At 40.3% G+C, this 19,010-nt stretch overlaps 1 protein-coding gene across 6 annotated transcripts in view; it reads left to right on the forward strand.

Annotated features, from left to right (window-relative positions):
• Positions 1-19,010, forward strand: part of LOC126251840 (pericentriolar material 1 protein-like) — a 781,694-nt gene that overhangs the window by 526,445 nt on the left and 236,239 nt on the right. For all 6 annotated transcript variants that reach the window (XM_049952507.1, XM_049952508.1, XM_049952506.1 and 3 more), the window contains one exon: positions 8,290-8,378. In XM_049952507.1, coding sequence (XP_049808464.1) covers positions 8,290-8,378 — 89 coding nt within the window. The remainder of the gene's footprint in view (positions 1-8,289; positions 8,379-19,010) is intronic.

Consider the following 19,010-nt stretch of genomic DNA (forward strand, 5'->3'; position numbering starts at 1 on the left):
ATGCTTTGGAGCACTGCGGATTTTTATTTATTTATTTATTTATCTTTATTCATCCAAGGATGATCTTACAGTGATATTAGATTTGTCAAAGTAATACAGTGCAATTCAATAGATCAAAATATACAAAACACAGCATACATAACATGCTGAATGAGGATGGGACAGGTAGTCTGTGAGCATAGAACAGGTGGTTGGGGGTGGCCTTGATTGAGGAACCATTCTGGCACTTGCCTTAGTGACCTTGAGAGACCACAGAAAACCCAAGTCAGGATGGCTAGACAGAACAACTCCATCCTCCCGAATATGAGGTTAGCATCTTAACAGCCGCACAGCCTCATTCGGTAGGTCCCTGTTGTATAATGTTACTTGATTTACACAGAATTTGTTTCATCTAACTTGTAATGTAAAACACAGTTTCATTCTTCATTGCTACACACATTAAAGACACCCACTGACACTCTGAACTATGGAGATGCTGCTGTGCCCCCTTGCACTAACTTTAGATGCCGTTCTTGCACATTCAACTATGCTCCTCAGTCCACCAGAAAAACTGAGTCAGCAAACCTTAGTATCATGGATATGATGCTGAACTGCTACGAGGTGGTCACAAAATCTTCCCCACCACTGATGTAAGTCCTGACAGTGAAATTATATGTACACGCCAGTCGAGTGTATGGAATCAGTGGAATCAGCAGTAAGATGGGTTGATATGGAGGTGTGACGAAACGACAAAATGGAGCTAATATATGTAGACTTGGCTTTGGCCAAACCATGAAGGAAGTTGCCCAATTTTTTGGCGTGTCAGTATGGACTATCTAATACTTCTACAAGGAATGGTGTACCACTCACAGCCGAGTAATTGTAAAAACATTCTAACTAACAGGCCTGGAGGTGAGTGCCCTGTCTTGTCACTGACAAATGGTTACAACTCTGACTGGAATTGCTGCCACCCTTGAAGGTCAATCTCAGCCATTTGCCAAGTGAACATTATGGAGGTAGTTGCATGCAATAGGCATTGGGGTCTGGGTACCTAGCAGAAGGCCATTGCTCACAGCACCACATAAAGTTGCGTGTCGTGGGCCAAAAACTACACAGATTGGACAGTAGCTGACTGGAGATATGCAATATGGATCAACAAGTCAGTTCTTTGTAAATGACGCAAAGTGTCAAGTGCACCAAAGACCCAGTGAGAGTTTTAACTCACTGTGTGTGGAGGATGTAGTTCATGCCGGAGGTGGTACTGTGATGTTTTGAAAGTGTCTGCATCTTCGGGGATGCTCCTGTTTTCCAAGACGGTAACAACGATGTCCACAGGGATGCATACGTATGATTGTAGTTTGTCAAACATCCAGCCCTCTTAGTGCACCTCGACTGGCCTGTTAAATCACCCAATCTTAATCCCTGTGAAAATGTCCAGGCCTATTCGGAACAGTCGGAGAAATGAAATGCAGCAATCGATCTAATCATCAATGGGTGCCTTCAGCCATACATGGAATACCTGAAGAAACTTGTAAAGTCTCTTCCTTGCTAAATTAAGGCCATTATCAATGTTAGAGATGGTGGTTTGTGGGTGTGGTATATTAGCAAGGAGTCACCTGGGGTGAATAATTTTTTGTTAAGTGTGCTTATTATTAGTATCTGATCAGTTTTTTAATACATTGTTGTGCATTGTAATTGCATATTTTAATTCTTGGATTACCACTTCTGTAGCTAAATGGTTGGCATTGCTTCCTTTGGTATGGAAGGGCCCATGTTTCATACCTGCTGCCTCATCAGGTTTTTTTATGAGGTAGAGAGGTCTGGTACAAGGTCCACCCAACCCTTGTGAGACGAAATGAGGAGTTAGCTTGAATAAAGAAGCAGCAGCATCATCAGAATTCATCTGCTGTCAGTAAATACTGGAGGGATTAGCAACATGCTGATCACATGCCCCACATCATAGATCACACTTCATACTGTCTTGTAGGTAGCAGTCAGCCATGAGTGATGTTTACCATTTTTCTTTAATCCTTGGATAAAGTGTGAGATATTGAATTTAGTTGACAACAGGAGAATATATAAAAATGAAGCGGGTAAAAGGGAATATGAAAAGATAAATTCTGTGGTTCACAACATGTGAACAGGCTTTTGCCCTGACTACATGCAGAATGCAGCATTTAATCTACTGCAGCACGAACAGGAAGAAGAGGAGGAAGAGGAAGGTCATAGTCATCTCATTGCTCCCCGCTGCCTTTTAACCCCATGAAAGATTCCCAGTACTCAATTTGATAGAAGGCTGAATGGACTTGGGACCACCCTAGAGGTACTAGAATTAGGAAAACTCCCCCCTCCTGCCCAAGATTGAACCCAGGACCTCCAGTACTGGAATTTACTGCTCTACATCCTGGACCACCACAGCAACAAAAGGGAATATAGACTACAAGAAACAAGATTGATGGGAATTACAAAATAGATAGGAGAGAAATGGGATTCTGTAGAAGCATATGTAACTATGGGAATGGTAGTCACTGCATGTAGGCAAATTAAAGAAACCTTTGAAGAAGCAAGGCCTTAGATGGCAAGCCAGTACTAAACAAAGATGGGAAGGCTGAAAAGTAAAATGAATATATAGGAAGGCTGTGCAAAGAAAGATACTCCAATACAATACGATGGAAATGAAGGGGAGAGTACTTCGAGATAAGCTGGAGGATGTGATACTGCAAGAACATCCCTTCCCCCAAAGCGATGGACTGTCATCATGTAGAGAATGCGAGGACGGCGAGGGAGGCCAAAGGGTGGGTGCTGCGTTGGACCGGAAGCTGTGGCTGCAGGGGTTGTCAAGCTTCCAATCATACTCCACCATCCAGCCTTCACTCTGGCAGAAACATCCTCCGGAAAATGACCAGAAGGGTACGCATCCACCTCCAGAGGCCAATAACCAGATGTGGAAAGCATTGGCAGCTGCGGTGTGGGTGGGTCCAGCTCCGTCACCATGGGGCCGTCCCACGGCATCGTGATGGCACCTTCTGGTGACTGCTGTGGCCGCACTGTCCTCTGGATTCATGAATATGGGGGAAGAGACACAGAAGGATCAGTGTGCACAGTGGTGAAGTTGATAGTGATGTCAACACTGGAAGCCGTCTGTACCTATAACGAGATAAATGCAAGCAGCAAGTCAGTGAATGATCTCACTTCATGCCCACTGTCTGCTGCCACTAAAAACCCTGTAAAAGACAATATCATGCAGAGCTAAGCAATACTTTTGTCCTTTCTTCGGTGCCAGATGCTGAAGAATGTGGAGCAGTGTCCAGTGGCGGCGGCTGTGAAGCAGTTCTGCCGGGGATGGTCCATCTCGTGGGTGAGAATGATAGGAGATAAGAAACAGTTGCAATGCTTGATCCCTGGTGTGTGCAGAGTAAAGTTTGGCCATCTGCTGCTTGAAGGTTCTGACAAAACGTTCTGCTTCACCGTTTCACTGTGGATGGAACAGTGCACTAGTTAGATGCTGTACGCCACTTCGTTCACAGGATGTTTCGAATTCATTTGACATGAACTGAGAGCCGTTGTCTGACTCTATGATTTCAGGTAAACCTTCAAGGTAAAAACTAGAGGACAACACCTGAATTGCACTAAGTGACGTTGTCGAGTTCATTGGCACAGCAAAAGGAAACTTGCTATATGAGTAGCTACAATCAACTAATGAGTGATCCAAAAAGGTCCTGCAAAGTCCACGTGCACACGTTGCCATGGTGGTTGCGACTTAGGCCAGGCAGAGAATTTTTGTGGCAGATTAGACTGATTTTCCCTACATGTGTGACACTGCGACATCATCTCTTCCATTTAGGTGCCCATACCCTGCCAAGTACAGTGTCGACATGCTAACTGTTTCGTACGAACAGTCCCCCAGTGTCCTTGGTGAAGTAACTGCCACACTTCTTTTTGCAAAGCTTTAGGAATCAACACACGTGACTGCCACTGTCATTTTGAATAAGAATCACTCCTTTCTGTATAACAAGGCTGTGTCAACATGCAAAGTATCGGCGCACTACAGAGTTCTTTATGCTGTGCAAGGAACAAGGCCAAGATGTGCAAATGTACGTTAGCAAAATGCTCAAATCTTTATCAGCTTCTGTGGCCTGTGCAATTTTCCTTCAGCGGAAAAGATTGAATCAATTCAGAATCCTGAGCATCGATGTGACAACAGGATGCAACAGAAGTCTGTATCAGGACCAATTGAAAGATGTGAAAGTGCGTCTGTGTTACCCTGTCGAGCTGTCAGGTGATACACAATCTCGTACTGGTATTGAGTCAACAACAAAGCCCATCTTTGCAATTTTTGGGCAGTTCATGTAGGAACTGGTTTCATCGGTTGAAACAAGGACTGCAAAGGCTTGTGATCTGTTACTAAGTAGAATTTTCTGCCATACAAAGAGTGGTGGAATTTAATGACACCATACACAATAGCCAAAGCCTCTTTCTAAGTTTGTGAATAGTTGCACTGAGCTTTGGACAACACTTTTGATGTGACGCAATAGGCCTGTCTTTATTGCCAATTGTGGGCAGAAGCACTGCACCGATTCTGTAAGAGGAAGCACAATTTGCAGTACAACTGATCTGTGAGGGTCAGAGTGAACTAAGCATTGATCACTGTGCAACGCATCTTTAAGTTTTTGAGAAGCTACTTGCCACTCACCTGTCCAAACAAAGGGGACATTCTTGTGACGTAAGCGATGTGATTTGTGGAGCATTCGGCATGAACCAAATATAATAGTCCATTTTCCCTAAGACTGACAGCATTTCTGTGATATTGCGAGGAACTGGCATATCTCGTATGGCTAACAAATGCGACTGAAGAGGATGTACAACTTGACTGTTTGTGACATGAGCAAGATACTGCAACTCAGGTTTAAAAAAATCACATTTGTCCAGTCTTCACTGTAGTCCTGCATCAGATTACACACAAAACAAAGCAATCAGATTTGTAATATGATCTTCAGGTGTACGACCTGCTATGAAAATATTGTCCAAATAGTTTGAACAGTTTGGCACTTGAGCAGTCAGCTGTTCCAAATACCATTGGAAAATGGCGGGTTCAGAGGCACTGCCAAAAGGCAAATGCAAATATTTAACAAGCTCAAATGAGTATTTACTACACACACTTTTTGAGATTCTTCACCAAGCGGTATTTGAAGATACACATCGCGCTAAGCAATGTTTTTAAAAGTAGCGACCAGTGCCTAATCTGTTGATGAGATCCTCTGGGTGTGTCAGTGGATAAATGTCAGCCACAGTTTGTGGGTTGACTGTACACTTAAAGTCAACACAGGCGAATGTGACCTGAAGTTTTGGGGAGCAAAATCATTGGGCTGGCCCATTGACTAGCTTGTATGGGCGCAATAGCTCCGCTATCTTGGCAATTCTTTAAGAACATTTTCCGAGAACGGGAATGTCTTGTCCATTATAAGCCATGCGTTTGTCTAGTTTTAGTCAGACATGGGTAGCCTAAATGTCCTTATGTGTGACGATTAAGTAGTGTGACAGAGGCACTCATGTCCAACTGAAATTTCACACGTTTCCCCACAAAGAAGCAAATGAACAAAAAGTTTCATGGAATGGTGTGTCACTGGAGAAATTGTTTGCATGCCAGTTTCACAAATTCCTGTTGCAGACTTTGAATATACTGCATTAATGACGTTGGCCTTGTGATTAGATTTTTGTGAGTGGGCTGAATTCTTAGTTTGTTCCATTGCAGACATACAGATTGTACATATCCTTTCTTGCCACAAGTGTAACACTGAGCTTGTTGGAAGGGGCAGTTTTGGCGTTTGTGCCTTGAATAGCACTGAGGGCAAGACTTAATTCTGTTCGCCTGTGTAGCGAGCTGCTTATGCGAAGTGGAGCATTGTTTACTCGGCTTGGCAAGCGCGTGTTGCAACTACCGAATGGGCTGGTTGCAAACAAGGGACTCAGGTCAACAAAGTGCTGGCTGCTCAAATTTATCAGCTGACAGGGCACCTGAATTGTACTGATCCAGTATTTACACTACCTGCTGAGATGATGGATTGGACTGTTTCAAAATCTGTTCTCTAAGTTTGACATGAGGTACGTGGTACGTGATCACATCACGCAACATAAAATCTGAAGAACGTTTGAATTTGCATTTCCTCGTCATACCGTGCAAATCTGTTACCCACTCACGATAAGTTTGCTGTGACCGCTTTTTGCAATTAAAGAATCGATACCTAGCTGCTACCACATTTATTTGTTTGTCATAATAGATAGTTAATGAATCTACAACCTGATTATATGAAAGTTCACTTGGAGTAGCATTAAGATGCAACTTCTGGATAAGTTTGAACACTGCACTGCCTACCTTGGACAAGAGATAGGGAAGTTTCACAGTACCTAGTATGTTACGAGCTTCAAACTATTGCAACCACTCGAGCCATTCCTCTTCTTGTTCATGAAATTGGTGAAAAGTTGGTATAGCTGATGTAGGTTTTGCTTGTTCCATCAGGCACGCAACGTTGGCCAGTAGCTGCTCCACCGCGTTGAGCAGTGTAGATATTTGAGTCTGGAACTGAAACATCTGCATTAGATGTGTTGCATCTAACGCTGGCAACTGCGGCGCCTGAGCAGGGGTGGGATAGGTGGGATGGGCATGTTGGAAGAGACAAATGCAAGAAACAGACAAGACAAGCAAAGAAAAAACTACAAAAGCAAAGAAAATTTCTGCATCGCCCACCTGAAAACACTGCTTAGCAAAAACCTGATAAGAGACTGTTAAAGAAAGTAAACACCCATGAAAAGTAAAGACAAGAGAGAATTAAGGCATCAGCAAAATACAAAAGAAAATTCAATGGCCACCAGGCACTGGGTTCTTCTTATAACTCGTCGCCAAATGTCGTATCCTGCCCACTCGTCTAATATAGGCTGCCTAGGAAGCTGTTTTCTCAGATAGACAACATTTCAAGCAAATCTTATTAATGGAGTTTATTACAGCAAGTTAAATTGACAATCTTAACTTTGCGTTTTCACAAACAGGTGTTGCAAGCAATTGACGACATAAAAATAATCAATGTCCTTTGGTATATACAATTTCAGTGCAAGCGAAACACAACAGTTCGTTAGTGCCGGCTAAAGCATTTGGATGATAGTTGGTCTTCTAGTGCGGCTGCGGTTAGGCGGAGTGGCGCTTATGTTCTCTTTGTATAGGGGCCGCTCCTGTTGTGGTGTCGCACATACTATTGACTGACTTCATCTCACAGCCCTCTCTGCTGTAATGTTCCAGGCCGACATGCCGGCGCTTGATGTTATGCCGGAACAGAAGGGATAAAATAAAAGGAACAAACACCGTATGGAAAACAAAGTGCAATTATGAGACAGGGTCATAGCCTTTCACCAATGTTATTCAATCTTTCGTTAAGGACAAGCAGTAAAGGAAACCAGTTTGGGAAAGGAAATGAAGTCCAGGGTGAATACATAAAAATTCTGAGGTTTTCCAGTGGCATTACAGTTCTGTCAGACAGTAAAGGACTTGGAAGATCAATTAAACAGAATGGGTTGAAAAGATGTTATAAAATGAACAGTGACACAAGTAACACAAGGTAATGGAGAATATAAAAACTAAATCAGGTGATATGGAGAAATCTAGGTTAGGGAATGACACACCAAAAAGAATGGAAGAATTTGTCTGTTTGGGTATCAAAATAACTAACTTTGGCTGAAGTGGAAAGTGTATAAAATATTGACCAGCAATAGCAAGAAAAGAATTTCTGAAAGTATTTGTCTGGGGTGTAGCATTGTATGGAAGGAAACCATGGACAGTAAGCTGTACAGATAAAAAGAAAATTGCGCTGTTTTGAATATGGTGCTACAAAAGAATGCTGCAGATTAGATGGGTAGACTGGATGATTATTGAAGAGTCACTGAATTGAACTGGGGAGAAAGTAATTTATGGCACATCTTGAGTAGAAAAAGTAGTTTGACAGGGCACATACTTTAGGTATAAAGAAACAATTACTTTGATGGTGGAGGAAAGTATGTTGGGTAATAACTGAAAAGAGAGAACCAAGGTTTGGACTACAGTAAAAAGATTCAAGTGGATGTATGTTGCAGTAGTTATGAATGGATGAAGAGACTTGCATAGGACTGAATACCATGGAGAGCTGTATCAAAGCCGTTTTGGTCTGAAGATCACAACAACATGTAACAAGTGGCTGCGTGACACACTTCACATCACAAAATTTATTTGCAAATCTTATATATAAAAGTTCTAAATTAAGTAACTGCTATTTTGTATCTTTCTAGGGATGCTGTAGATATGTCTTTGGATTCAAGCATGCCTGGATCTGCTGCTCGTCCAAGTTCACAGAATATCTGGAGGAAAATCTCTTCTGGTAAGTATATGTATTTCCCTTTTTCATTCCTATTTTTGATATTATAGGAAAGTGTAAAATAGCGTTTTGGGGCAGAAATAATAAATTTGAATGTAATCCTTTTGGGTATTATGCTGGGTTGTACTGTATAACTGAATAAGACTTACTGTAATCATCAGAAAGCAATGTTGCTATGATGTGAAAGTAGCTGTGATGTAGATATAAGAAGGTAGACACTTTATTTGTTTACTGAGTTGAGAAAATAAAAAAGTTAGTGTTTTTTTAAATTTTATTTATTTCTTTATTTATTTTGCAGCAACCTGCCTACTGCAGCATATTCTGTGATTTGCCAAATAAATGGTTTCACCATTTCATTTGCCATCAGTCTTCTGACTCATTTGATGCATCTCACCATGAGCTTCTCCCCTGTGCCAACCTCATTATCTCAGAATATCACTTAAAATCATCATCCTTGATTCTTTGTTGAATATATTCTAATCTGTCTTCCCCTATACTTTTTGTCCCCTGAGCGCAGATCAGAAAAATTATCTCAGTGTTTCTAACATTGTATCTGGTTCAGAGTGCCATTTTCTCACAGTGGGGGAATAGTATCATTAGCCTGATCCTGAAGCCAGGAAAGGACCCTTCTTCCATTGATAGCTGCCACCTAACCAGCCTTACTTATGTGCTATGTAAATTACTCGAGAGGATGGTGGTATGTTGACTGCACTGGGTCCTCAGGTTGTTGTTGTCTTTTATGTACCTACCAGTGTGCTTTCTGGAAAGACCAGTTTGCAGCAGAGCACCTGGTCAGATTAGAAATGATAATACTGCTAGCCTGTACTAAAGACCTCTACATCTTTGACCTATATCACATGGTACTGTGTTATCTTGTCCACAATCCATGGCCGGGGCATTTGTGACACTTGGCTGGTATTTATCAACTATTTCCTGTTACAACAATCATTCATAGTTAGAATACATCTCAGCTCCGCCCAAATGCAGTGTTATGTGCTCAGAGTCACCCTTTTCCTTATAGCTATTTCTGGACTTACATAATATGTGGGACCAACAGTCACTCCTGCCCTCTATGTAAATGACTTTTGCATTTGGTACAGCTCTCAGTCCTTGGTGATGACCAAATGTCAGCTCCAAGAATCCTTGTCTTTCATGCACACCCATGGCTCTCATTTTTCTTCCGCAAAAAATGGATCACCCACTTTTGTCATCCTCCCATGACCTACCCAGATCTAGAACTTTTCCTAGGAATCCAGTGTCTCAAAGTAGTGTATATTTCCGCTTTCTGGGCATATTCTTTGATAATAAATTGACGTGGCTGTCCCACATATGCCATTTCAAATTAAGTTGCATGCTGAAATTGAATGCACTCCAATTTCTTGTGGTACAGATCACTCCACTCTGTTGCATTTCTGCAGGACTATAGTTTTATCATGATTGAACCATGGAATCCAGTATAGGATTCAGTGGCACCACTAGCATTGTAACTGCCACACTCAGTTCACCATTGTGCCCAGTAGACAGCAGACTGTCTTCTGGCCTAAACTGGGGTTCCTTGTGATTTTGCCATCACCACCTGTTACTCAGCTAGGTTTCTACTGACTATCAATTGCCTTGCCACCCCAACCATCGCATTCTTTTCCCTCTGCAGGAATTCCAACCACATGACGCCTGACCTGAAGGAGGCCTCCAAGTTGAATAAGACTGGAAATACTCCCCTCCCACTCCTCCCCCTCCTCCTCCCCATGCTCCTGCACCTACCCCCACCCCTATCCCTTTCCCTATCCCTATCCCCAATCCCTCCACCCCCACACCTCACACCCACCCCCAGCTCTCCCCCAACTCCCCCTTCACGCCAATGCACCCCTACCTCTAACCTCCCACCTCTCACCCAACTGTATGCACGGAATGCTTCTGCATCCTTCCCTGTTGATATGCAGCAGTTCTTTCTCATCTCGTCTAAGATTGTGCTCCATCTCTGTTCATGTTAAATTCTTGATCTGCTGTTTGTGTTTATAAAAGCTGCAGCAACCAGAAATAGTGTACCATAGGAACAATCTAAAAAACAGACACATGTAGCAAACAAATCACTCGCACTATAAAGTAGTTTTATTGTTGTCACCACAGAAGAATGATACACTATGATAATTATTAGGTAATGAAGCTTCCACGTGTAAGAATACTGGGTTTCGTACAGTGCATCACAGTTTGGCTGGTGTGTTATTGTATCTTCTCCTGTCTCAGACAAGAAGAATTGATTTAGGTACCAGCCTATCCAAATTAAGTATGAAGATCTCTGTACTATCAGTGTGATATTGAGATGTGAAAGTTTGCTACATTGTGTTGTATTATTTCCACAAATGGTAACTGTGAGACCCTTAAACGTGAAATTGGTGTTGGCTTTGTGTTAGTTATTTACATGTTTCATAGGTCATGACATGGAATGAGTCAGTTTACAAGATATGTATGCTTGATTAGTGTTAACATTAATTAACACATTATTTTTTAGTCCCTCTCATGCCACAACACTCAAAAACTAGTGAGAGTGGGTGCCGTGCAGCATGAAAACATTGAGGAAAAAGTCTTCATAAAAGTACAGCTCACTGAAGAACAGTTTGTTACAGAAGACTTGTTACTAATCAGTACACCTTTGTCTGTATTCATAATCTCTCTGCAGTTGGCAAGAATGGTGGGCAGAAACCACAGCAGCAACAATAATGAGCAGAAAAACAAACAAGTCTCTTTACAAGATTGCCATTGATACATCTGCACTGACACTGTTATTCTTAGTGAGTGACTGCCAAGTGTCATATAATAGAGGTTCCTATTGTCCTTTTTAATCATTTTATTGCAAGTTACTGTGCTATGTTGTTGTTCCCTAAGTTCAGCAAGCCACTGACTTCACATATACATGGCTGTTCTTGTGGCATACTCTGTACTCGTTCCAAAGTGGGAGTAATGTAAACTAGCTACCTGTTTCCCAAAAACTTTGTACCATGTCTGAAGTCTATCAGTTGTTTGTAACACATTCTTTGCAAAGATTTTCCTTTAACTGCTTTGAGATCCAGTGAGTTACCATTATATTCAGTGCTAAATAACCATATTATATTTGGAGATTTCTCTCACATATGCCTTCTGTATAATTACATTATTTAAATTCTAGTCCTGGATACTAAAGACTATCTTAGTGCCTGCTGATTCGCTCATGTAGACTGTATGGCCTGCAGAGATTTTTTTGTTTTATTTAATAGGATTTTTATGTTGTTCATAATTTGCAATAACTTCTAAGCTTTTCACACTACTTGAGGCCATATAAGCATGGTCTTTTCTAAATGTACTTATGACCAAAAATCGATTCTGGTAGCTATAGTCCAAGGTTTTTGTTACTCATGCCTTTTACTTTCTTGTGGAGGTATTCCCGTAGCACCTTTTATCGCCTAACAAATAGTTCTTTGCATCTAATTGAAAAGTGTCATAAATTTAGCTTTAAAATTTTTTAATGTAACAAAATACTTTCTTAAAGATTTTCATCCTCTATTGCACTCCCTTAGGTGTTGAATTTCTGGAAACACTGAAACACATATTTTGTATTGCTAACCAAGAAGTCAAATTCCAGTTGTCACAGGTGTAACCTTAAAAATCCTTTCTGTAGTTCTTTAGTAATCATTTATCTTCAAAATAACTCCCACCCACTATTTTACCTCCTTAGTGGTTGTATTTCCAAAAATAGTGAAACACAATTTTTTTATTTTCTGACTGAGAAACCAAATGCCAGTTTTCTGACTGAGAAACCAAATGCCAGTTTTCGTAATTCTTGCTTCAACATTCCCTTAGTAGCGACATACTTTCAAAAACCTTTCATCCCCTATTTCACCCCATTAGTAGTAGAATTTCAGACAATCCCTTATTATAAGACACTACAGTAAAAGATCCACACCCTCTCCAAACGTCAAGTTTCTATCCTTAGCAGTTTGGGTTGGACAATGATGAGTCAGTGAAGCAGTTTGACCCTATTTGAACCCATTGGGGTTGAATTTCCAAAAACAGTGACATGTGTATGTTTTATGCAACACACACACACATGACCTCAATCTCTGGCTGTTGTGGCCTCAGCAGCCAGAGACTGCAGTTGTGTGTGTGTGTGTGTGTGTGTGTGTGTGTGTGTGTGTGTGTGTGTGTGTGTGTGTGCGCGCGCGCGCGCGTGCGCGTGCATGCATGCGTGCATGTGCATATGTGCGCACGCGTGTGTGTGCGTGCGTGCGTGCGTGTGTTTGTTTGTTTGTTTGTTTGTTTGTTTGTTTTATCTCCAACAAAGACCTTGTTGGTCAAAAGCTCATTTTCTGACAGGTTTTTTGTTGTGCCTATCTGCGACTCACCATTTTCTCTATATGATGAGTAGCAACTAACCTTTTCATAATATTGTTACATTCCAGCCTGGATTTTCCATTGTTGAGAGAAGCCAAGTACAAATGCCCATAGATTTAGCTTCAAAAATGCTTGCACAATGAAATATTTCCACAAAAACTTTCATCCCCCGTTTCACTCCTCATAGAGAATCAAATTCCAAAAACATTTAAACATGAGTTCTCTTATTTCTAAATGAGAAGCCACATTTAAACTTTCATAGATTTAGCTTTAAAAATACTTTCATAATAAAATATTTTTATAAATAAATCTCGTCCCTTATTTCACCTCCATAGGAGTTCAGTTTCCAGAAACACTGAAATATGTATTTTATTATTTGTAATCGTGAAGTCAAAAACCAGTGTTCATAGATGTAGATTAAAAAATACTTTAGTAGTACTTTAATAATGACATTTTCAAAAATAGTTTTCACCCAATATTTCATCCCCATATGATTAAATTTTGAAAAATGCTGAAACACATTTCATTTATGTATGTTGGCCTGAAACTGCCAATAGAGGTACGCGACCATTATTATTAATGTAGTTGACTGGATTTTAGGAAAGCTGAGTAGTCACAAAACAGACAGTTACTAGTTTCTTGGTGTGCTTATTCCAAATGACATGTTTGGCCTCTGCCCATCATCAGATTTCCATTTCATAGCAAAAATGACTTTGACTGTTTGTTCATTACTCTTACATTAACACACCAAAAAGTGTGACATACAATTTAAACTTGTAAAATGGGAGTATTGCTTGGTAGAAGGACTAAGAAAAACTTCTCACAACCAACTTTCCCATTTTAGAAGTTTAAATTATATTGTCACACCTTTTGGTGCATGCATGTATGAGCAATGAACAAACTCTCAAAGTTATTTTTGCTGTGAAATGGAAATCTGATGATGGGCAGAGCCTGGAACATATAATTTGGAATAAATGCACCAAAAGCCACTAGTACCGGTCTGTTTGCGACTACGCAGCTTTTCTAAAATCCAGTCAATTATACTTATTTCTTTATTTTTGACTGAGAAACCAAATACCAATTTTTGTAGATATAGCTTTAAAATTTCATTAATAGTGACATACTTTCATAAAACCTTTCATCCCCCATTTCACTCTCTTAGGAATAGAATTTCAGACAATCCCTTCTTAAATGATGCCTACAGTATAAGATCCACATCTTCTCCAAATTTCAAGTTTCAATCCTTAGCAGCTTGGGCTAGGCGATGATGAGTCAGTGAATCAGGCTGGTGGTATTTCACACCTTAGGGGTTGAATTTCCAATAACAGTGAAACACGTATTTTTTCACCTCTAACCAATAAGCAAACACCAATTTTTCAAAGAGTTAGCTTTGAAAATGCTTTCACAATGAAATAGTTTCATAAAACATTTCACGCCATTAGGTACTGAATTTCCAAAAACAGTGACATGCATATGGTTTATATCTAACAGAGATGCCAAATACAAATTTTCAAAGATTTAGCTGCAAAACTGCTTGCACAATGAAATATTTCCATAAAAGCTTTCATCCTGTGTTTCACCCCTATGGGGGTTAAATCTTTTTTGTTTCTGACTGAGAAAGCAAATCTAAAGTTTCATAGATTTAGCTCTAAAAATGCTTTCATAATAAAATACTTTTGTAAAAAATCTCACCCCCTATTTCACCCCATTAGGGATTAAGTTTATAGAAGCACTGAAAGACTTACTTTTTATTTGTAATTGAGAAGTGAGATACTGATGTCCATAGATGTAGCTTTAAAAATGCTTTACTAGTTCTTTAATAATGATATATTTTCAAAGAAAAGTTTTCACCTGCGTAAGGTTAAATTTAAAAAAATGCTGGAATACATATTTCTGACCAAGAAACCAAATACCAGTTTCCGTAGGTCTAGCTTCAAAATTATTTTAATAGTGACATACTTTCAAAAAGCCTTTCATCCACTATTTCACCCCCTTAGGAGTGGTATTTCGGACAATCCCTTCTTATAATATGCTGACAGTGTATGAATACGGTGTTCGAAAGAACGTATACAATTGGTGATCTTGCAGCTCTTGAAGAATGAAATACAATGAAATCCAGACCTTTGTAGCTGCTTACAGGCATTGATAAATATCAACGGGGACAGTTGAAAATGTGTGACCCAACCGGGACTCAAACCCAGGATCTCCTGCTTATATGGCAGAAGCTATATCTGACTGAGCCTTCGAGGACATAAAGGATAGTGCGACTGCAGGATGACTTGTCTCTGGCTTGCTCCCCATGAGACCCTCATTTCCAACTTATTGTCCATACACTACATTTGTAGTGCCCCTGCCACGAGTAATGATTATAGTGGGCAGGGGCACTACAAATGTAGTGTTTGGACAATAAGTTGGAAATGTGGGTCTCACGGGGAGCGTGCCAGAGAGAAGTCCCTGTAGTCACACTATCCTCTGTGTCCTCTCTGGCTCAATCGGATAGAGCATCTGCCATTTTAGCAGGAGATCCTGGGTTCGAATCCCGGTTGGGGCACACATTTTCAACTGTCCCCATTGATATTTATCAATGCCTGTAAGCAGCTACAAAGGTCTGGATTTCACTGTAATTTCATGCTAACAGTATAAGATCCACATCTTCTCCCAATTTCAAGGTTCTGTCCGTAACGGTCTGGGTTGGGCAATATGAGTCAGTCAGTCAGGACATTGCCTTTTATGTACAGAGATTTTCATATATACAGAGGTATTCATAATTTCCAAAGAGAAGTATATAACTGATGCTGACTAAGACACATTCTTTGAAATTTTAAAGTTATCAGACAGAAAATACAATGAGTAAGGTTATATACAACTTCTACAGAAACCAGACTAGTTACAAGAACTAAATGACATTAAAGGAGAACTTTGACAGTAACTTGTCAAAGTTCAACTGGATATGGCAAGAGAGATGCTCACAGTATAAATATACTTTTGGAACTGAAGGCTCAGTTAACTATCGTACAGCATAAAGTTGTTAAGTCTAAAATTGCAAGTGTTGATTCTTGATATACATTCTCCTACTAGAAGAAAACTGCAAAACAGTTGATATACCTCAACTGTGCAAAAACTTGATGATTTACTGATAACGTTGGAATTGTATCAGAGACAGCAAAGGATTTGGGAGATCATTTGAATGAAATGGCTGTGTTTTATTATTACAAGGCAAGGAGGTGCTAGGGAACTATTAGAAGGGTCAAAATGCAATTAATTATGGTAACAAAACAGAAAAAGAGAGAGAGAGAGATAGAGAGAGAAGGAAGCAGTGTTATAATGGTGAACAAAAGAGGTAGACAATAGAAGGAGAGGAAAGGATGAAGTCTAAACTGCACAGTTTTTGGTGGGACTAATTGAGTTAAAGCCAAAGGATTGTGAATGAAGGATGTGCTTAAGGGACAGATCCTACCTTTCCAGAGGAGCTCATATTGAGGCAAAGGTATTGATGCCAGAGCTGTTGAAGCCATTGGTTTTGTGATCTGTAACATGTTCAGCAATGAAGCAGCCAATTTTTCAGTGTCACAGTTTGATAGTTTGTCATTTAAGTGGCTGGACTTGCCATACGCTCTTTGAGTGCTGCACAGTAATTGCAGTACAGGTGGTATGTGTTACATGTACTTCAGCACGTGGTCCCACCTCCAGTTTGGTAGCAAGAGGAACTGGCATTTGAAGCTGACTGCCGGACGATGCTACTGCCGCCAACATACATTGCGCGTAAGGGCCATGAAGATTAGGTATGAGAAATTAGGGCTCATACAGAGCATATAGACATCAGTTTTTCCCTCACACTGTTTGCGAGTGAAACGGAAAAGGAAATGACAAATAGTGGGTACAGGACACCCTCCACCAAGCACCGTATTGTGGCTTGCAGAGTATTTGTGTAGATATAGATGTAGTGACTTGTTGTAAGAGACTGGTCTTGGTTGTGCTTTTGCAGAAGGAAATGAATGACCCATGGAGCACAGGATTGATTGCAGGCATAATTGAAGTTATATACATATGAAGGGGATATGAGTCACAATCTGCAGGATACAGTCAAAGGCAAGTAATTGAAATGTTCAATTTTGTGTTGCTTGTACTGCAGACATCACAGCCTTTGAGATGTGGATGTTGATGAGGATGGAGAAGATAAATTGGACAGAAAGAATTAAGAATGAAGAAGTATTAAGACTGGTCAGTGAGAAAAGACAAATATTACAGGCAATTTTAAAGAGAGAAGATGTGGTTAGGACATTGCCTAAGTAGTAGTCAGTGCTTACTGAAGACACCTTGGAACAAATGGTGAAAAGAAAAAGAAAAGAGGAAGGAAAAGATAGAGGTTGATAGATGAGGCGAAAGTGCAAAACAGCTATGTAATGACTAAAAGAAGAACAGAAGTCAGAAACTGATGGAGAGCCTATGTTATAGAGAGATCTGCCTAATGGGCAGAACACTGAAATAAAAGTACTGCAAAGTACTGAAGACAGATAATTGATGTTCATATTTTATGTACTGCCATTTCTGAAATAAATTAGAAAATTTGCTGATGTACATTAGCTAACTACAGCTGGTGAATGAAAACATGGAAACACAAAAAACATAACCCATTACCATGCCCAATTTGGTGCAGCAAGTCCTTTGCCATTCAAAACAGTTTCCAGTCTTCTTGGAATGGATAAATACAGATCCTGTATTTTCAAGGGAATCATGTACCATTTGTCCCACAAAATAGTGGCAAGTTGAGGTAACCATGATTGAGGTGGATAGCGATCATGCCCCCATCTCTCAAAAGTAGACCACGAAGGCTCAATTATATTGAAATCTGGTGACTGTTGGCCAAGGGAGATGTGATACTTCATCCTGGTACTCAAAACCAGTCCTGGACAATGAGAGCTGTGTGAAAAGGGGCCCTCTCATCTTAGAACACAGCCTCACCATTGAGGAACAAACATTGTACCATACTGATCAGCTAAAATGGTCACATAGTTCTTGGCCATAATGCAATGTAGCAGATTACCTGTGGGGCCAATGGAATACTACGACATGGCTGCCCAAATCATCGCCGAACCTCAATCATGTTTCACTCTTGGGATGTAAATTTAGCCACACATTGAAAATAGTGCCCAACCAGACTCATATGCTCAAGTGGCTTTCTTCCGTTGCTCCATAGTCTCAAGTTTTACAGCTTCGGCACTATGTTGTCCTGCTACAGACATTTGAATCAGTGTTGAGCAGTTTTGGACTTCGAGCTCACTGTGCAATTCCCTATTTATGGAGCTCCTTTCATCCAGATTTGGTGCTCAGGGGTCCATGGGTGCGACATTCAGTTCTACAGTGAAGTTTGGAACTGTCATTCTTATTTATTGTCACAATCACTCAACACACTCTTTTGTCTGCATTATGACTTAGTGGATGATATTAACCGCTTTTGCTGTATGTAGTATAAATCTTTGATACAGAGCACCTTGAAACACCAAACACTTTGGCTACCTTAATTATGGAAGCACCTACTATACAAACACCAGTATTTTGACTATGTTCAAATTCACTTAACTCCACATAGTGCACTCACAACGACACAGTGTTCTGACCACACTTGCAATATATTGCGGACATTGTGCAGGTGCCGTTCTTGGTCAAATACGACAGTGCAACATGCAGACATGGCTAGAGCCTGCATTTATGTTTAAGCATGCAATTCTTGTGGTGTTTCTATATTTTTGTTCAACCTCTGTAAGCTAAACTAAATTTATTATTTTTTTTATTTGCACATCAAGTTCCGTAGGACCAAATTGAGAATCAAATCTCCAAGATCATGGAACATGTCAGTACATGAAATTACAACATAAAAGTAGTAACAGATAAAAATAAAATGTTTATGAACCCCTAATTTTTCAAGAAACTCCTCGACAGAATAGAAGGAGTGACCCATGAGTAAACTCTTCAGTTTCGATTTGAAAGCGTGTGGATTACTGCTAAGATTTTTGAGTGCAAGTGGTAGCTTATTGAAAATGGATGCAGCAGTATACTGCACACCTTTCTGCACAAGAGTTAAGGAAGTCCGATCCAAATGCAGGTTTGATTTCTGCCAAGTATTAACTGAGTGAAAGCTGCTTATTCTTGGGAATAAGCTAGTATTGTTAACAAGAAACGACAGTAAGGAAATATTGAGAGGCCAATGTCAAAATACCAAGACTTGTGAACAGGAGTCGACAAGAGGTTGCTGAACTTACACCACTGATT

This window comes from Schistocerca nitens, chromosome 4 (assembly GCF_023898315.1).
Source record: "Schistocerca nitens isolate TAMUIC-IGC-003100 chromosome 4, iqSchNite1.1, whole genome shotgun sequence".
Taxonomy (NCBI): Eukaryota; Metazoa; Arthropoda; class Insecta; order Orthoptera; family Acrididae; genus Schistocerca; species Schistocerca nitens.